The following is a 15,127-nucleotide window of genomic DNA, read 5'->3' as shown; positions in this document are numbered from 1 at the left end:
GGTTTCTGGACATACAAAGCAGAGACAGCATGGTGCAAACAGAAGCAGCAACGGACTTAGAGCTGCATTTGCCCCTTAGCTCGGTGACCTTCAGTGAGTCACTTAACGTCTACAGGTCCCTGTTTCCTCTTGTGCAAAACAAGGACCCCACCTAGTGTCTCTTAGGATAGTTATTACCAAGACTGAGATAATATCCTCAAGAGCACATGGTACACAGTAGGTGCTCAATAAACTTTGGCTTCCTTATTCTAGACCAGTGGTTCTCAACCTTCCTAATGCCGCGACCTTTTAATATAGTTCCTCATGTTGTGGTGACCCCCAATTTCATTGTTACAAATTGAACATAATTAAAGCATAGTGATTAATCACAAAAACAATATGTAATTATATATGTGTTTTCTGATGGTCTTAGGCAACCCTGTGAAAGGGTCGTTCGACCTCCAAAGGGGTCACGACCCACAGGTTGAGAACCGCTGTTCTAGACCCTTGTTCCCTGCTGATGCCTCCACTGCCTGCCATCCTGTGAGGCCCCACCTAAGTGGCTGATCTACCTTTGTTATTCACTCACAAGCATTTATGGAGTCCCTGGGGATGTGCAAAGCCCCTGGGACCAGGTATCTCCCAAATCAGAAGACCTGGAATTTGAAACCAGGTTTCCCGAGCACGTGCACATGGCGGTCTCCCACCTCCCTCTGGGGTCTGGACAAGGAAGCTCATGCTCCATTGAGGCTTTGGTGGGAGGAACCCTGAGAGTGAGCTGGAGGACAGAGCTGGGCTGGAGGACGTTTGGAAGTGGCAGTGGAAGAAGAAGAAAAACATTTCTGAACATTATGTCCACAAGCCTTGCTCACTGGACCTGACACGCTCTCCTCTGGACCCTGGCCTTGGGGGCTCTGTCCCCGGGGTGGTGTGGGGCTGGAGCGAGGGCTGTGGCACTCACCGGCATCATGACCCCTCGGTCTCCTTTGGCACCCTTGAAGCCATTCAGTCCTGGGCGACCCTGAAACCCACAGAAGATGCCTTAGTAAAACCACTGCCCACCGGCCAGCCTGGCCCACGTGTCCTCTCTCACGTCCAGTGCAAGGAACACCAACACCTACAGGTCGTCCGGGGAGGCCAAATTCTCCTTTGTGTCCTGGCGGTCCTTTGGGCCCCTAGAGGCAAAACAAATACCAACCAGATCAGAAAAGAACAGAAACTCAAGGGCCAGGGAGATGGGGGGGCACCCCACCTGCCATTGTGGGCAGTGGTGACGGTGAACCACCGACGGGAGGAAGGAGGGCAAGGAGCAAGTATGAGGTATCCACCTGCCTGCTCCTTGTCTCCCAGCCTCTCTGTGCTCAGCTGGAAGCACATGCCCCACACCCTCCTGTAAGCTCTACCCCACCCCAGTCTCTGCACCCAACCCTCTCAGACAGTCAGGCTAATGAAGGAACCCAGGGAGCCAGACGCTGGCCAACACAGAACGTGGACCTTTGCCCTAGGTCTTATGTCCCAGGGCTCTCCATGGCCCCCACTGGAATAATGCAGCCCTGCCTCGCCCCTCACTGTAGCCCGTCCTGATAGCCTGCTCCTGCTCCTGCTCCTGCTCCAGTACCTGGTTTCTGCCTTGTTCCTACCTGTCTCTAAGGACCAGAACCTTGGCCTGGCATCCTAGTTTTCCTGCACCCCATTTATTCCAGGGCTGGCTTTCTATGTCCACATGCATCCAGAGCCACCACCCTGTTCTAACCTCCTGCAGGAACCTTCATGCCTTCTGACATACAGGGTGCCCGCAAGGCACCACCTCTTCCCAGAACAAGCTCTACGTCCAGGCCACGCCTTCCCACTCCTGTAGCCAGTTTGCCCTGTCTCCCAGGAGAATGACTGGCGTAAGCCTGGGGCCCATCTTCCTGCTGCCATTAACATAGATAGTCATGCCCCGGAAAACAGCAATTAAAGACTGAGTTGAAACAGGCCCTGTGTGTAAAGCACCCAGCCCAAGTTACTCTTAGGGAAAGAAAAGCAAGGACAGAGGAGTTAACAAGACACGGGACACCAGGTGGTATGTTCTAGTGCAGAGCTCCTCAAACGTCACGGTGCATCGGTGTCACCTGGGATCTTATGGAAATGCAGATCCTGTAGGTCTGGGGTGGGGCCTGAAGCTCTCAGCTGACCCATGGGCCATGAGTAACAGGGCTCTAGTGAGTTTGTAAGGGAACTCTAAGCTACACTAGTCACAAGGGCCATAGCTGGCCCACGTGGCACCTTTATGCAAGTTAGAAGAAGAAGGTGCCCCCTTACTGTCTGTGCTTGGCAAGCTGTGCTTAAGCTGGACTTGATGGGAACAACTTCCTTGGTCACCTGCTGCAGACTATGGCCAGCATTGCTAACTATAGGTGTTTCCCATAGTATTGGATGTTAATCAGTAACACATGACTCTCCCAGTCTGCCTTAGCCTTTAGCTACCCCTCTCCAGAGCATCTGTTCTGCCTGGTGTAAGGGACCAAGGCCTCAGAAGGCCCTGTGAAGAAATGCACTGTGGATGTTATGGGCTATTCATCAAGGACATATGTCTGTTAGAGCAATGTAGGTCCTTTCTCCCCAGGCCTCAGATCCAGCTTCAACCAAAAAAATTAAAAAAACAGCCTAAAAGGTCTCAGAAGAACGAAGGTGTTTATTGGAGGTAGTGGGGTGTAGTGGTCAAAACCTGGGTTCAGAGTCCAGAAGGCTGGGTTCAGATCCCTGTGATGCCACTTACAAGCTGTGTGACAATTGGCAAGTGACTTAACCTCTTTCACCTCCATTTCCTGGTCTATAAATTGGGGATTCTGATAATCACCTCTGAAGGTGGGGAGGATGAAATGAATGAGCTGTGTGAAGTATCAGTGCAGCATCTGACACATAGTGGATTGTCTACACCTGAATTTTCTTTGTTTTTTTGGGAGGAAATAAGATAGGGACGTTTAGGGTTCATCCTGGAGAACTGGTAGCTTAAAAACTGTTCAGCAGCCCAAATGGATTATAGATTCCTGGAGAAGTAAGGCAAGGAAGGCGCTACCCTGTCATCTAGTACTAACTCAATACTCTTCCTTACAGATGGGAAAAGAGAAGCCCAGACAGAGAAGAGGACTTGCTTAAGGCCTCATAGCAAATGAGCAGCAGATCCATGTCCAGAACCCACAAAGCCCAAAGCGACTTTCTGGGTTCCTTTCGGGGGTTCCCTGGGCAGTGGCAATCTTTAGCTGGCAAGACCTGTGATGTAACCATGAGTGCTCACCACCATCCGGTTCTCCTCTCCTTCCTGGACACACGGCTAAGCCACATTTCTGAGGCCCCTCCCACCCAGACAACTGGGTTCTGGCCAGTAGGATGTGCTAGAAATGATGTTCCTCATCTTCCATGATCTCTTTCCACCTCCTCAGCCTTGGCCTACCAGCTGAATATGTCAGTGTGGCCCTGAATCCACAAGATGGCAGAGTCCCAGACTACAAGCATCCTGGGTCCCTGAGTCACTTCTTGGAGGGAACATGCCCAACTAGGAACCACAGTGGACTTCATGCTGCTGTTGTGTTAAGCAACTGAGATTTTTATTTAATTGCAGTCAGCCTACCCTAACACACACACACACACACACACACACACACATTTTGTCACATCCTTTTTATTTTCACAACTGGGACAACTCAGTCTAATTAAACTAAAGTATGAGAATTGCCTCAAACCCCAGTCCAGACCCAGCTGAGAGACACTCTGGCTTACCATTGGTCCTGGGGCTCCGTGGACTCCAGGTTCACCCTGAAACAGGGAGACACAGACTAGTCACCCAGAGGGACATAGTTTGTGGCAGAAACAGAGATGGGATATCAAAGAGGATGTGTGCCTTCAGGGTCTGGTGACATAATTACCTTTTCCCCCCTCAGCCTTTCCAGAGGAATGTCCCCTGTCAGGATGGCACCCGGCTCTCCCTTCTCGCCCTGCAATTCAGAGAACATTTCAATGAAGTTGGACTCCTCCTCGCTGCCTTATCCAGAGGCTCCCCAAGGCCTCTCAGTCCCACAGCCATGACTTCTGTTGTTGCCTTCATCCCAGCCCTCCAACCCCACTGCTTGGCTCAGACATGACCCTCACTAGAGTGCTGTAATGGCCCCCTAAGCAACTGAACATTCTCTGCTCTATTCCCTCCCCTCCATGCACACTCCCAGGCTGGGACGCTGCCAGCCATCCAGGGCTCACAGACTGACATCCTTACTCTCCAGCAACCAGCCCAACAAGGTCCTCCCCACCTCTTGCTGCACGGCATCCCCGGGAACCTCTGACTCCTAATGTATTTGGTGGCTTGCTTTCCTAACAACTTGGCTCGAGGTCTGTTCCTACCAAGAATCCTTATTCCTGTTAAAACTTCTGAAATTGGGAAGGAGATGAAGGTATGAACCCTAGAGGCCTCTCTCAACAAAGGGTCCTGTGTCTCCATGGGGAACTTTGCCTCCAAACTCAGGCTCCTGTGCAACTGGACCAGGCAAAGTTTCTCAGTTGTTAGGAGACAGGGGAGGTGGCAGGAACACAGGGTCCTGCCCTCAGCAGAGCCATCTACTAAACCAGAAGGCTTCCAAGAAGGTATGTGTCCCGAGCAAAGGCCAGGGAGGGAAACCTTCTTTATCACTCCGAGGCTTTGGCCCCAGATTCCCATGCTGGCCCCTGGGGAGCTGGGCTGACCACGTTCAACTCTCCCTCCAATGGGCCAGAAGCAGCCAAAGCAAGCAGAGCAGCCTCTTCTCTCCGTCCCCCAAGCCCACACCTGACATTAGGGTCTTACCACTCCGCAGGTGAGGAAAGGCAGTCCTGAGCACGCCAGCAGCAAGAAGAAGCAAGTACAAAAGCATTAGAGGCAGAGCAGGAGAAAGCGAGTGTTCTGTTAGGAGTGGAGCAGAGCTGCCTGGGTGTCCAAGGTGGCAGAGGTTAGGGGAGGGTCCCTCTAGATCCATCTGACCTTATCACATAGAAAACGGAGTGTTTGAAGCAAGAGCTGCTCTTCCTTGACCAGGCCCCTTCCCAAGCCAGAGCTGCCCTGGACCCATCCCATCCCCATAGCCCCTGGCAGCACAATATCCCAAGACATCACACCAGGTAGCACCAACTTAGACCCCATTCCCTGCACACTGAATTCTCCACCTCCTGGAATTATGGTCCAACAGACACTGGAGGCTCCTCCTTAGGGCTGGTGTGGAATGGTGGGGGGAAGGAAGAAAGAGAGAAGCCTAACACTTCCTAGCCATCCCTCCTCATAGAGTCACCCCACCTCCTCAACTCCCCGAGGAAGGCTCAGGGTTTGCTCCCACTGGCTTTGCACGGACCTCCATTACAGCAATGACCACACTTTCTATTGGCTCTTTGCATGTCTATTCCTCTTATCTTATTTCTATATCCCTAGTGCTCCTTACAGGAATCTGGCTGGAATGGATAGAAGATGGACAAGTTCATAAATGGATGGATGAATAAATGCATTGACCCCAGTCTTTGCAGTCTGTTTATGGATGTCACGTCCACCCTTATCTATAAACACCAACTGGGAAGTTAATTCTCAGAGGCACATGTGCAGGGTACAAAGGCCAGTGCAGTGCTCTGGAAATTCCCAGGACATGTTCTGCATGTCAATATTTATTCCAAAGATTCCGGACCAAGACTGCCATTAATTATACATGCTTTCATCCAACAAGTCTTCTGAGTGCCATTTGTGTACCAGGCCCTGTGCTAAGAACTGGAGCTACAGAAAAAGGACTGGCTGACGTCTGCCCTTAGGGAACGCACACTCTCATGGGGTGCCCACCAGGCAGTCAGACAAAGCACAGCACATGTGATGACACATTCAAGGGAGTGTTGGTTGAGTCTTTTTCCAAACTCGGATGAAAATCAATTTCTCCACCCACAACCCACCTTCACTCTGGAGGAACCTCGAGATTACGAACGTTAACAGCTGGAAGAGTGATTGCTAACAGATATGGAGCTTCTTTGGGGCGTGATGAAAATGTTCTGAAATTAGGTAGTGGTGATGGTTGCACAACCTTGTGAATATACTAAAACAATGAATTTTACAATGTAAAGGGGTGGATTTTATGGCATGCGAATTATATCTCAAATTTTAAAAAATGTTACTTTCAGCCAATTTGAAATGTTTAGTAAATTCTGGAGCATGACCCCACCCAGACACCTGGGCCCCTCTTACCTGTTCTCCTTTGAGTCCTGGAAATCCAGGCACACCGGTGTCACCTTTTGGTCCTCTAGGGCCCTAGAAGGAATCATTGAGGGGTATTTTGCTGTTTGTTAAGATTGAAGAGCTTTATCCAAACGGAAGTATTTTTTTTCAAAAAGCAGAACAATAGAGAGTGCCATTCTCCTGGTAGATATGAATGATACTTTCTTGATTTTAAGAGGTCTAGGAACTGTGGTCTGGAGGAAAGAAGACAGCACTGAGCGTTAGGAGGCCCGGCGGCCCTTGCCTCTTTGAACTTCGGGTTTCTTAAAGGGGCACTACGGAAACTGCCCGGTCCTGCTGCCTCTGCCTCCGCATGGGTCCTCCAGGCCACCCTGCAGCCCACCTCTCCCCACCATTCAGCTTCCATGACTCCCCTCCCTGCTCTGGCTCCCTATTACCTGTGGGACGGTATCTAGAAATCTTAGCTTGATACCCAAACCCATCCCAGCCAGCCTCAGCATCTGGTCTTTCACTCCCCACCATACCACCGGGAGGGAGCCTTTTCCCTACCCTCTCCACACTCCCTGCTGCCTTTGCACTTCTGCCCATGCCATTCCTCCTGCATGAATGCCCATCTACCCCTTTGCAGAGCCAAATTCTGCACACCCAACGGTGACGTCTTCCCACCTCCAGCAGACACATACTATCTGTGACAATGTCATATAACCAGACATCTGCCCCCAAAGGCCTTTCAGCACTATTGCTATTTGGCTTTTCACAAGTCCCTGTCTTGTCTTCTGTGTTAAAGGGTGAGATACCCTGTAGAACACTTTCTACACAGAAATGCACTTTCACCTTCCGTGGTGGAAGCCCCCGAGTGTGGGGCACATAGATTTAATTACTGGATGTCTAGTCTATGCTGCCCCTCTCCCAGCCCCCAGTGCCACCATCCTCTCTGTAGGAACTTTATCTACTGTATCGACTTGAAATGCTTGGCTTGCATAGGAAGCCAACATGCGTAGGAAGCCAATCACTGGCTGGCCCTTGGGTAGAGAGAGATGAGTGACCCAACCCTCCATAAGGTGGTTACAGTGCCGTCGAGGAAAAAAGACAAGGACACAAATAACTGTTACTCAAGGCAGAAAAGGACCACAGCAAAGGTGAAAATAAAGCCCCATGGGACTGACCGGAGGGGAGGATCACTCAGATGGGGGCCAACAAGGGAAGGTTACATGAACAAGATGGCACTAGAGCTTGGTCATGCAGATGAAGAACATTCCAGGTGGAAGGAACAGAATGAGCGCCGCCATGGGGCACAGAGGGAAGACAGTTACTGTGGTACTTACTGGAAACCCTGGCAGCCCAGGCATGCCGTCCGGGCCCTGTGACACAACAAAGACAAAGCAGGTGGTTTAGGGGCAGCATTTCCAGAGCCAGCAGGAGCGCTGCATCTCCGGGGCCCACCCCCGCTCAGCACCTTCAAAGACTTAAGCATGTTCCCGCACAGTGGGGCTCACGATCCATTTTTGCAGAAGAGGATGCTGAGGCCCAGGAGAGAATGGAACTGGGCAGTCACACAGCTGGTCAGTGGCAGAGCCAGGAACTGTGCACAGGTGCCCAGAGCCCCCGACCCCCAGAGCCAGAACTGTCCGCACTGTAGGTGGTTGCCTCCTCTTCCATGAAATTGCTCAGCATCTGAAAACTCTGGGGCGATGAATGCTTCACTGGACTTCAACAAACATTCTCAGAAAACAGGTTCCTAAACTGAGGAATGGGGCCAAAGGGCGTTCTGGGCTGTGTGAGGGTGGAAGTGGGGGCATGTGGGCGAGACTCAGGTCTTTTCCCCAGGCAGGAGTGAGAATTTTAAAGGACCAGTCATTTGAAAGGCCCTGGGATGCAGTGAGTTTGTGGTTCCCTCCACATGGGGCCAGGAAGGACTCTTCTTCCTGCCAGCCCAGATACCCACATACCTATTAAAGGCAGAATACACAAACACACACACACACACACACACACACACACACACACACACACAGATATCCAGAGAGCAACACGTTTATCAGTATACTGTATACACAGCGGGGTCGAAAAGCATGAGGGCACTGGTTGGGACTTGAATCTTCCCAGGGAGGGAATTGCCCTGAGCAGGAAAATCCTGACCCTCCATTAGGGACGAAGGGGCCCCTGCGGGTCTGGACTTGCTGAAAACGAGAGGGTCTTGGGAAGGAAGAGGGTTCTAGGGGTGGGGGCAGGGCAATACAGGCAGACAAGGCCCATCTTAGAATGGAGATGCCAAATCTTCAATTTTAGTCTGTGTTTTGCTTTAGTATCAACTCACCAACACCTAAACCTCCAATAGTGTGGGGAAAACCAAGACCCCTGTGAACTGACTTTTGCTTGTTAGCTCATTTGCTTCAGGGTGTGATTATTGGGGCGCTCTGGGTGATTTTAGTAGAAATCAAGGAAAGGAGGCCCCATTGGATATAGCACAGAAGAGATAACACAATGAGCTGCTAGCAGCAGGAGATACCAGCTCTAGAGGAAGCTCCCAGATGTTTGCAGAGGTCACTGAATGGTGGGGTTCAGGCCACCCTCACTGGGGACTGCAGGAGTGGGTGGCCCAACAGACATCTGGACTGCACAGTTGTGGAAGTATAAGCCTCAATCTCCATGTCAGCCACACAGAGTGCCACAGTTTGCAAAGCAGTTTCATCTCCACAGCCTCTTATAAGCTGCTCCCAAACTAGTGAGGTGTTCTCAGAGAAAGACTCCGAGTGGTGTGTAGCAGAGATGGGCTGGAACCCCAAGGCTTCTACGGCTAGAGCTCTCCCCTGGAAGATGCAATGGGATTTATTGCACAGGCTGCAGGAGGAGGCTTCCTTCCTCTTAAGTCCTATTGTGCCGTGGACCGAGCCTGTGGACTTGCAGAAAAATAATGTCGCTTCTTTGTGTGTCCCTGGTGTCTCAAATGGGCCTAGAAAGACGGAAGCAAGTCATGTTCCCTCCTCTTGTGCCGGTTTGCCCATTAGCACAGATAGGTTTCTCTAATCTCTTCCTGTTCTGTGAAATGAGATCACGTAAATAAAAGCAGGCCAAAAGCGCTGCACAGACGTCAATCGGGTTATTACCGATGATTCTCTGATTTCCATCACACACATTTGTGATGCGCAGGACTGGAAGCTTCCTCTGCACTGGACAACACTCCCTGCATGATCCAACTAACGTGATAGCAACTTCTCAGAAATGCAAAGTTCTCTTTCCGCTCTACTTGGATATAGTCTAGCTAGCTCTATGCAAACCAACCCGACCTAGTTTCAACAGGGACATCTGGGTGGGAACCTCACTCTAGGCCAGTGATGGCGAACCTATGACACGCGTGTCAGAGGTGACACGCGAACTCATTTTTTTGGTTGATTTTTCTTTGTTAAATGGCATTTATTTATTTATTTTTTTATTGCTTAAAGTATTACAAAGGGTATTACAAATGGCATTTAAATATATAAAATAAATATCAAAAATATAAATCTTTGTTTTACTATGGTTGCAAATATCAAAAAATTTCTATATGTGACACGGCACCAGAGTTAAGTTAGGGTTTTTCAAAATGCTGACACGCCGAGCTCAAAAGGTTCGCCATCACTGCTCTAGGCAGCTGTGGATACATACCGGAGGCCCAGTGAGCTCGGGAATGTCGGAGAGATTCATGAATCCATGGGTCATGTTGATCAAAGACTGAAAAGAGAAAAACCAGACAATGAGACAGAGGGTGGCACATGTTCCACCATGTTCCTGGCAGTGAGGCTTTAATTAAACTCAGCCAGCATGGCAGAACGTGGGCAGGCTGATGACACCCTAAACCCACTGCCAGTACACGCTTGCCTCCCGCTGCTTAAAAACAGCTCGGAGCTGCCTTATCACTTTCCTCTTTCAATCAATCTTAAGATTGCACAACACATGAATGCCTTCTCTCTTTCCAAATTTTAAAATCTCCACAGAAGCTTGTAGTGTTCTTGGTTGTGTATACTAGTATTTGTACATGTGTGTGTGTGTGCATATGTGTGTGTCCATGTAGTTATTTTATTTTTTATTTTTTCAATTACAGTTGACATATACTATTATATAATTTTAGGTGTACAACATAGTGATTAAACGTCTATGTAACTTACAAAGTGATCACCCCAATAAGTCTAGCACCCGCCTGGCACCATACATCGTTATTACAATGTTATTGACCGTGTTCCCCATGCTGCATTGCCACATAGTCATTTTATATAATGGCATCAGGCTGTACGTATTCTCCTTCGCCTTGCTTTTTTTTTTCTCACTCAACCTTATAGCACAGAAATCTTCCCATGTGGCATTGGGAGGTATAGGCATTTTTAGTTTTAACAGATTGCCTGCCAAAGAGCTGTCTAAAGGAGTCATATAATTTACATTTCCACAAAGCATGTGGGATTGTCCATTTCATCACACCCTTGCCCACACTTGATATTTTAAATCATATATATAATACTTTTTTACTCTAGTCATCTTTTTTCTAATTATTTGGGATGTTCTGACTTTCTGTCGATTACTGTATTGCATGATTTCTCTCAGAAGGGCCACGATTTTTAACAAATGTGATATCCTAATAGTAAATGGACTGTGATCTGGTCCCAGCCCACAGCCCAGTCTTCTCTACAAATTTCCATCACTCTCTACCCACTCCCATGCCTTGGACACACACATGTATTCCTATTCTGTGTTTTGCCTCATCGTGCCCCTGCCACCTGAATTCTGGAAGTCCTGTCCTCCATGCTTATGTAGTAAAATCATTCTTAGCTTTTAAATCCCTGCTCAAAGACACTTCCTCCAGAAAGTCTTCCATATCCCAAACCATCTTTCCTCCCTTGTGTCCCCACTTATGTTCCTTTGCTTCTCTGTTACAGCCATTCTCATGACTGCAAATGCTGCCAACCAGCAGACAGGGTTCTGGAAGCACCAGGTGAGAGAATAGTGGTTCCAGGGTAGAGACAGACAGGAGGGGCATGCTGGCAGGGGGAAACTCCAATGCCAGATGCCGGCCAGGTGCCCCTTGGATAACCAGCAACCCTGAAGTTGTGGACAACCTTCTTTCCTTTAGCAAAGGCAGAAAATAGCCACGTTCTGACCTGGATGATACTCACACTAGGCAAGACCTCGATGCGCCCTGGTGGTCCCCTAGGTCCAGGAGGTCCCACAATGCTGGTGCCATCCATCCCTCTTTCACCCTGGATACAATAATGAGAGCGGAGAAACAATTCACTGTGCACGGATAACGCTCCCAGAACCAGGCGGGACAGTCCTCACACCCCACCTCAGAGCTGTGACCTCACCTTGAGCCCTGGGTCTCCTTTCTCTCCTTTGAGACCCTGGCAAAACAAAGAAACAAAGATCCTCCTGTTGTTGTTGTTTTTCTATTTACTTTGCTCCCTATCTACCCTTGGATCTTGCCATCTCTCCATACACACTGACATGGATTTTGCCTCAGGCAAGGGGAACAAAAGATGGGGGCAAATTCCCCTCCCAGAGTCAGAAGGAATACCCCTCAGAGGGTGAGGAGACCAGAGTCCTCTCCCAGCACAAGGGCTGGGGGGTGGGGGTCTTCTTGACCCTGAGTCTCAGAGCCGGCATCTGGAGGATGGGGAAGGTCAGACTTCCCCTGGACTGAGTGCTTAGCTCTAGGTCCCATGTGATAAAGATAATGAGGTTCCAAAGGTTGGTCCTCTTAACAGCAGGTGTCATAGCAGAAGATAGACACGTCCAGCCTCCCTGGGACTAGGTGCATCAGGGAGGGGCACCTTCAAGCACTGGCTTTGAAATGGGTCAAAGTGTTGAGTATTGAATGGGGCAGCAAGAAGGAGGAAATGAAGCAGAGATGCTGGATGGTGAAGGACTGGAGAGAGAGAGGGAGAGAGGGAGAGAGAGAGAGAGAGAGAGAGAGAGAGAGAGAGAGAGAGAGAGAGAGAGAGAGAGAGATTGATTCCCCACAGGATGTTTTGTGCAAAACTTCTGTACTGCTCCTCAAAGGAACACTCGGTAAAGAGCACCTAGGCTCCCACAGCTGGGAGCTGGAGGCACAGAGAGGGTGAGTTATTGAAAGTAGCAGAGCCAGTCCCCTCACTCCAGCATGACAGGCCTCGAAATGAAGTTTTCAAAAGACAACCTTGCCCAGCCAGTGTGGCTCAATGGTTGAGCGTTGACCTGTGAACCAGGAGGTCACAGTTTGATTCCTGTTCAGGGCACATGCCTGGGCTGTGGGCTCGATCCCCAGTAGGGGGCGTGCTGGAGGCAACCAATCAACGATTCTCTCTCATCATTGATGTTTCTATCTCTCACTCTCTCTCCCTTCCTCTCTGAAATCAGTAAAAATATATTTAAAAAGTAATTCAACCTACATTTGAAGCATTTGGTCCTGAGATTCTGGGTTCATGCCGTGGCCTGATGGTTCCAGAGCCTTCAATATACTAAGGAAGGAAGAAGAATGAGAAATTCAGGCCCAGTTCCTGAGCACCTGCTAGCGCCAGGTGTGGTTTTGGGAGCTGGAGCCTGGTGGGAATCAGCACAGCCCCTGCCCTCAAACGGGGGTTCAATCTACTGGTCTTCAATCTACTGCCCAGTAACCCTTAGGGCATATTGTTCTTCAACCACAGATAGGGTGCAAGTACCTCAAATTCAGGTTCCATTGTACACTCAGGGCCTGGGGGCCCTGGGGGCCCAGGAGGCCCTGGGGGTCCCATGATCCCGGGAGTGCCAACTTGTCCATTTTTCCCTGGGCGTCCTGGTGAGCCTCTGTTGCCGGGGTCACCCTGTAGGGAAGAGGACAGGCTGACTACCCACCCTGGGTTATACACAGAAGGAAGGACACAGACCCTGAGTCAGAAAATCATTCTTCAGGCTTAATTAGGCTGATGAATCTGATGGTTACTGCTTAATGGTACAGAGACGGCTGTCGGGCTAATTGACATTGCGCTCGATAGGCAGAGGCACTCATGTGCGCACACATGTGTGGAAGGGTGAGGAAGGAGAAACACTGCAGGTTACTCACTCCCCTCCAGCGCCAGCTGTCCTGTCCTCCCTGTGGTCCCTCTGAGATGTTTCTCTCTGCCCCACGCACTGATACCTTCAGTGCTCCAGCCCCACAGTCCGATCACAGTGAACCCAGAGAAAGGGAAGGAAGGAAGAAAAGCTTTTTTTTTTTTTTTTTTACCTTTTCACCGACTGAGCCATTAGGCCCTCTTGCTCCCTGAAAAACAAACAAAACAGAGTCAACAGGTCAACTGATATCTCCCTCATTAGGTGCGTTCAGAAGAGAATTTAGAACTATGGGCTCTTAAGTCACAGGATATTAAAATGGGTCTCTTCCTCTCTCGGTTTGGGCTGATGTCTCAAAGCTGAGTACATTATGAGAGTTGTCAGTTGCAGGCAAGTCATGCTGAAGGCTTGTGCGACCCATTTTTCAATGATTAGCTCATCACCTACCTCAAGAGTAAGAAGGAGTTGAAGTTTAACCACGGGGACTCATAGAGGAAGAATTCCCATGGCAAGCTGTCAGTGCACTGGGTGGTCCCTTCCCGCCGCTCCCCCCCACGCCCCCCAGGATGGAAGTAAAGGGGCACTTCCCCTGCTCGAAGTCATAGGAAGGGGCTTCGAGCAAAACCTTGCTATGTATTCACTAGACTTTTGGAGATATGTAAAAGGATGACTGACTCTCTTCTGGGAAAAAATCTAAAGATCAAAAGCTGCCTAAAATGGCCCCAGAAAGGGGGGGGGGGGCGTGTTGCACTAAGCAGGCTGCATGTCCGGCCCCAGGAGACACTGTCATACATTAGGGGACTGCATTTGGGGTTCTCTCTGGGGAATTATGAGGAAACCTCTAAAGCACCCTCAAGGGAAGGAGCCAGCAATTCAGGGCCACACAGAAGGCCCTGACACCTGATTATGATGTACTGCCCTTCTCCCCAGTCCCATCTCCCTGGGCTAGATTCCCTTTCTACACCCATTCCATAGAAATGGCGGAGTGGATAGTTCCAAAAGAGTCACGCTCAAAAATCAGATGGAGAGTCACATTGAATCTGAAGCAGTGAAGAATGCCAAGGCGAAAACAGGTGGAAAGCCAAAGCCAGAGGCTCCGGTCATAGAGGGAAACCAGGCGAGAAAAATATTGGGCAAAGTGGTGGTGGAAGCCAGGAGGAGGGTGTGGCTCTGACAGGGACATGGTTGAAATTCTGGAGCAAGGCACAGCCAAGGAGCCCTGCCTATCTCCCCTCGCCTCCCACTCCCACTCCCACTGCCAGTCCAAGAACAATAAGAGTTACTTCCTGGAACAAAAAGATAGGGCAGAGGCCCAGGGGCTAGGGAACCCTGAGAAGTCTAGGGGTACACCAAACTCGTAAGATCAGCTGTTGAGGTACCTGCCTGATGGCACATCCAACTCCTCCCATCCCCTTCCTGAAACCTGGATGTCCCAATAGTAGCTACTGCCTAACAACCTAACAATCTGTAAAAACACACACAGAAAACAGACCAAGAGGGAGAGTCCAATTTTGAAAACAAACCCACAAACAAAAACACCACACATCTGAGGGAAGGCAACAACGCCAACAATGGAATGTATGCCTAAGGGAACAGAGTAAAGAACACAATCCAATCAGCACTTGAAGGATGTGATATATATTCTCAGGGAGAAAAGGGAGGATATTACAATCGTGAAACAAACTATTATGAAGTAAGAACAGTGGTTATGTGGAAAAGAATCAAGTAGAGATCTTGGAAATAAAAATATGTAACTGTTGGAAGAAAGAACAGAAGAATAAGAGTTATTTCAATAAGAAGGTCTGAATAACAGAAGAGACACTCCTGGAGAAAGAACTACATAAAGAATAGGTTAGAGGCTCTGCATGAGGAGAGACAGTATTTGGGCCCATTCCACCAGCT

The 15,127-nt window shown here is 49.5% G+C and overlaps 1 protein-coding gene across 1 annotated transcript in view; it reads right to left on the bottom strand.

The window, feature by feature from the left end:
* Window positions 1–15,127, bottom strand: part of COL15A1 (collagen type XV alpha 1 chain) — a gene marked incomplete at its 5' end in the record, with an annotated part of 98,451 nt that overhangs the window by 19,309 nt on the left and 64,015 nt on the right. The window contains 12 exons of the mRNA XM_081103145.1: window positions 941–1,000; window positions 1,101–1,154; window positions 3,742–3,777; window positions 3,888–3,956; window positions 6,203–6,265; window positions 7,519–7,554; window positions 9,839–9,904; window positions 11,338–11,421; window positions 11,527–11,562; window positions 12,589–12,657; window positions 12,859–12,999; window positions 13,401–13,436. Coding sequence (XP_080959271.1) covers window positions 941–1,000; window positions 1,101–1,154; window positions 3,742–3,777; window positions 3,888–3,956; window positions 6,203–6,265; window positions 7,519–7,554; window positions 9,839–9,904; window positions 11,338–11,421; window positions 11,527–11,562; window positions 12,589–12,657; window positions 12,859–12,999; window positions 13,401–13,436 — 750 coding nt within the window. The remainder of the gene's footprint in view (window positions 1–940; window positions 1,001–1,100; window positions 1,155–3,741; window positions 3,778–3,887; window positions 3,957–6,202; window positions 6,266–7,518; window positions 7,555–9,838; window positions 9,905–11,337; window positions 11,422–11,526; window positions 11,563–12,588; window positions 12,658–12,858; window positions 13,000–13,400; window positions 13,437–15,127) is intronic.

Source organism: Myotis nattereri, assembly GCF_964212035.1.
Source record: "Myotis nattereri genome assembly, chromosome: 12".
NCBI lineage: Eukaryota > Metazoa > Chordata > Mammalia > Chiroptera > Vespertilionidae > Myotis > Myotis nattereri.
Note: the sequence above shows the minus strand (reverse complement) of the source record. Positions and strands in the feature narration are given on the sequence as shown.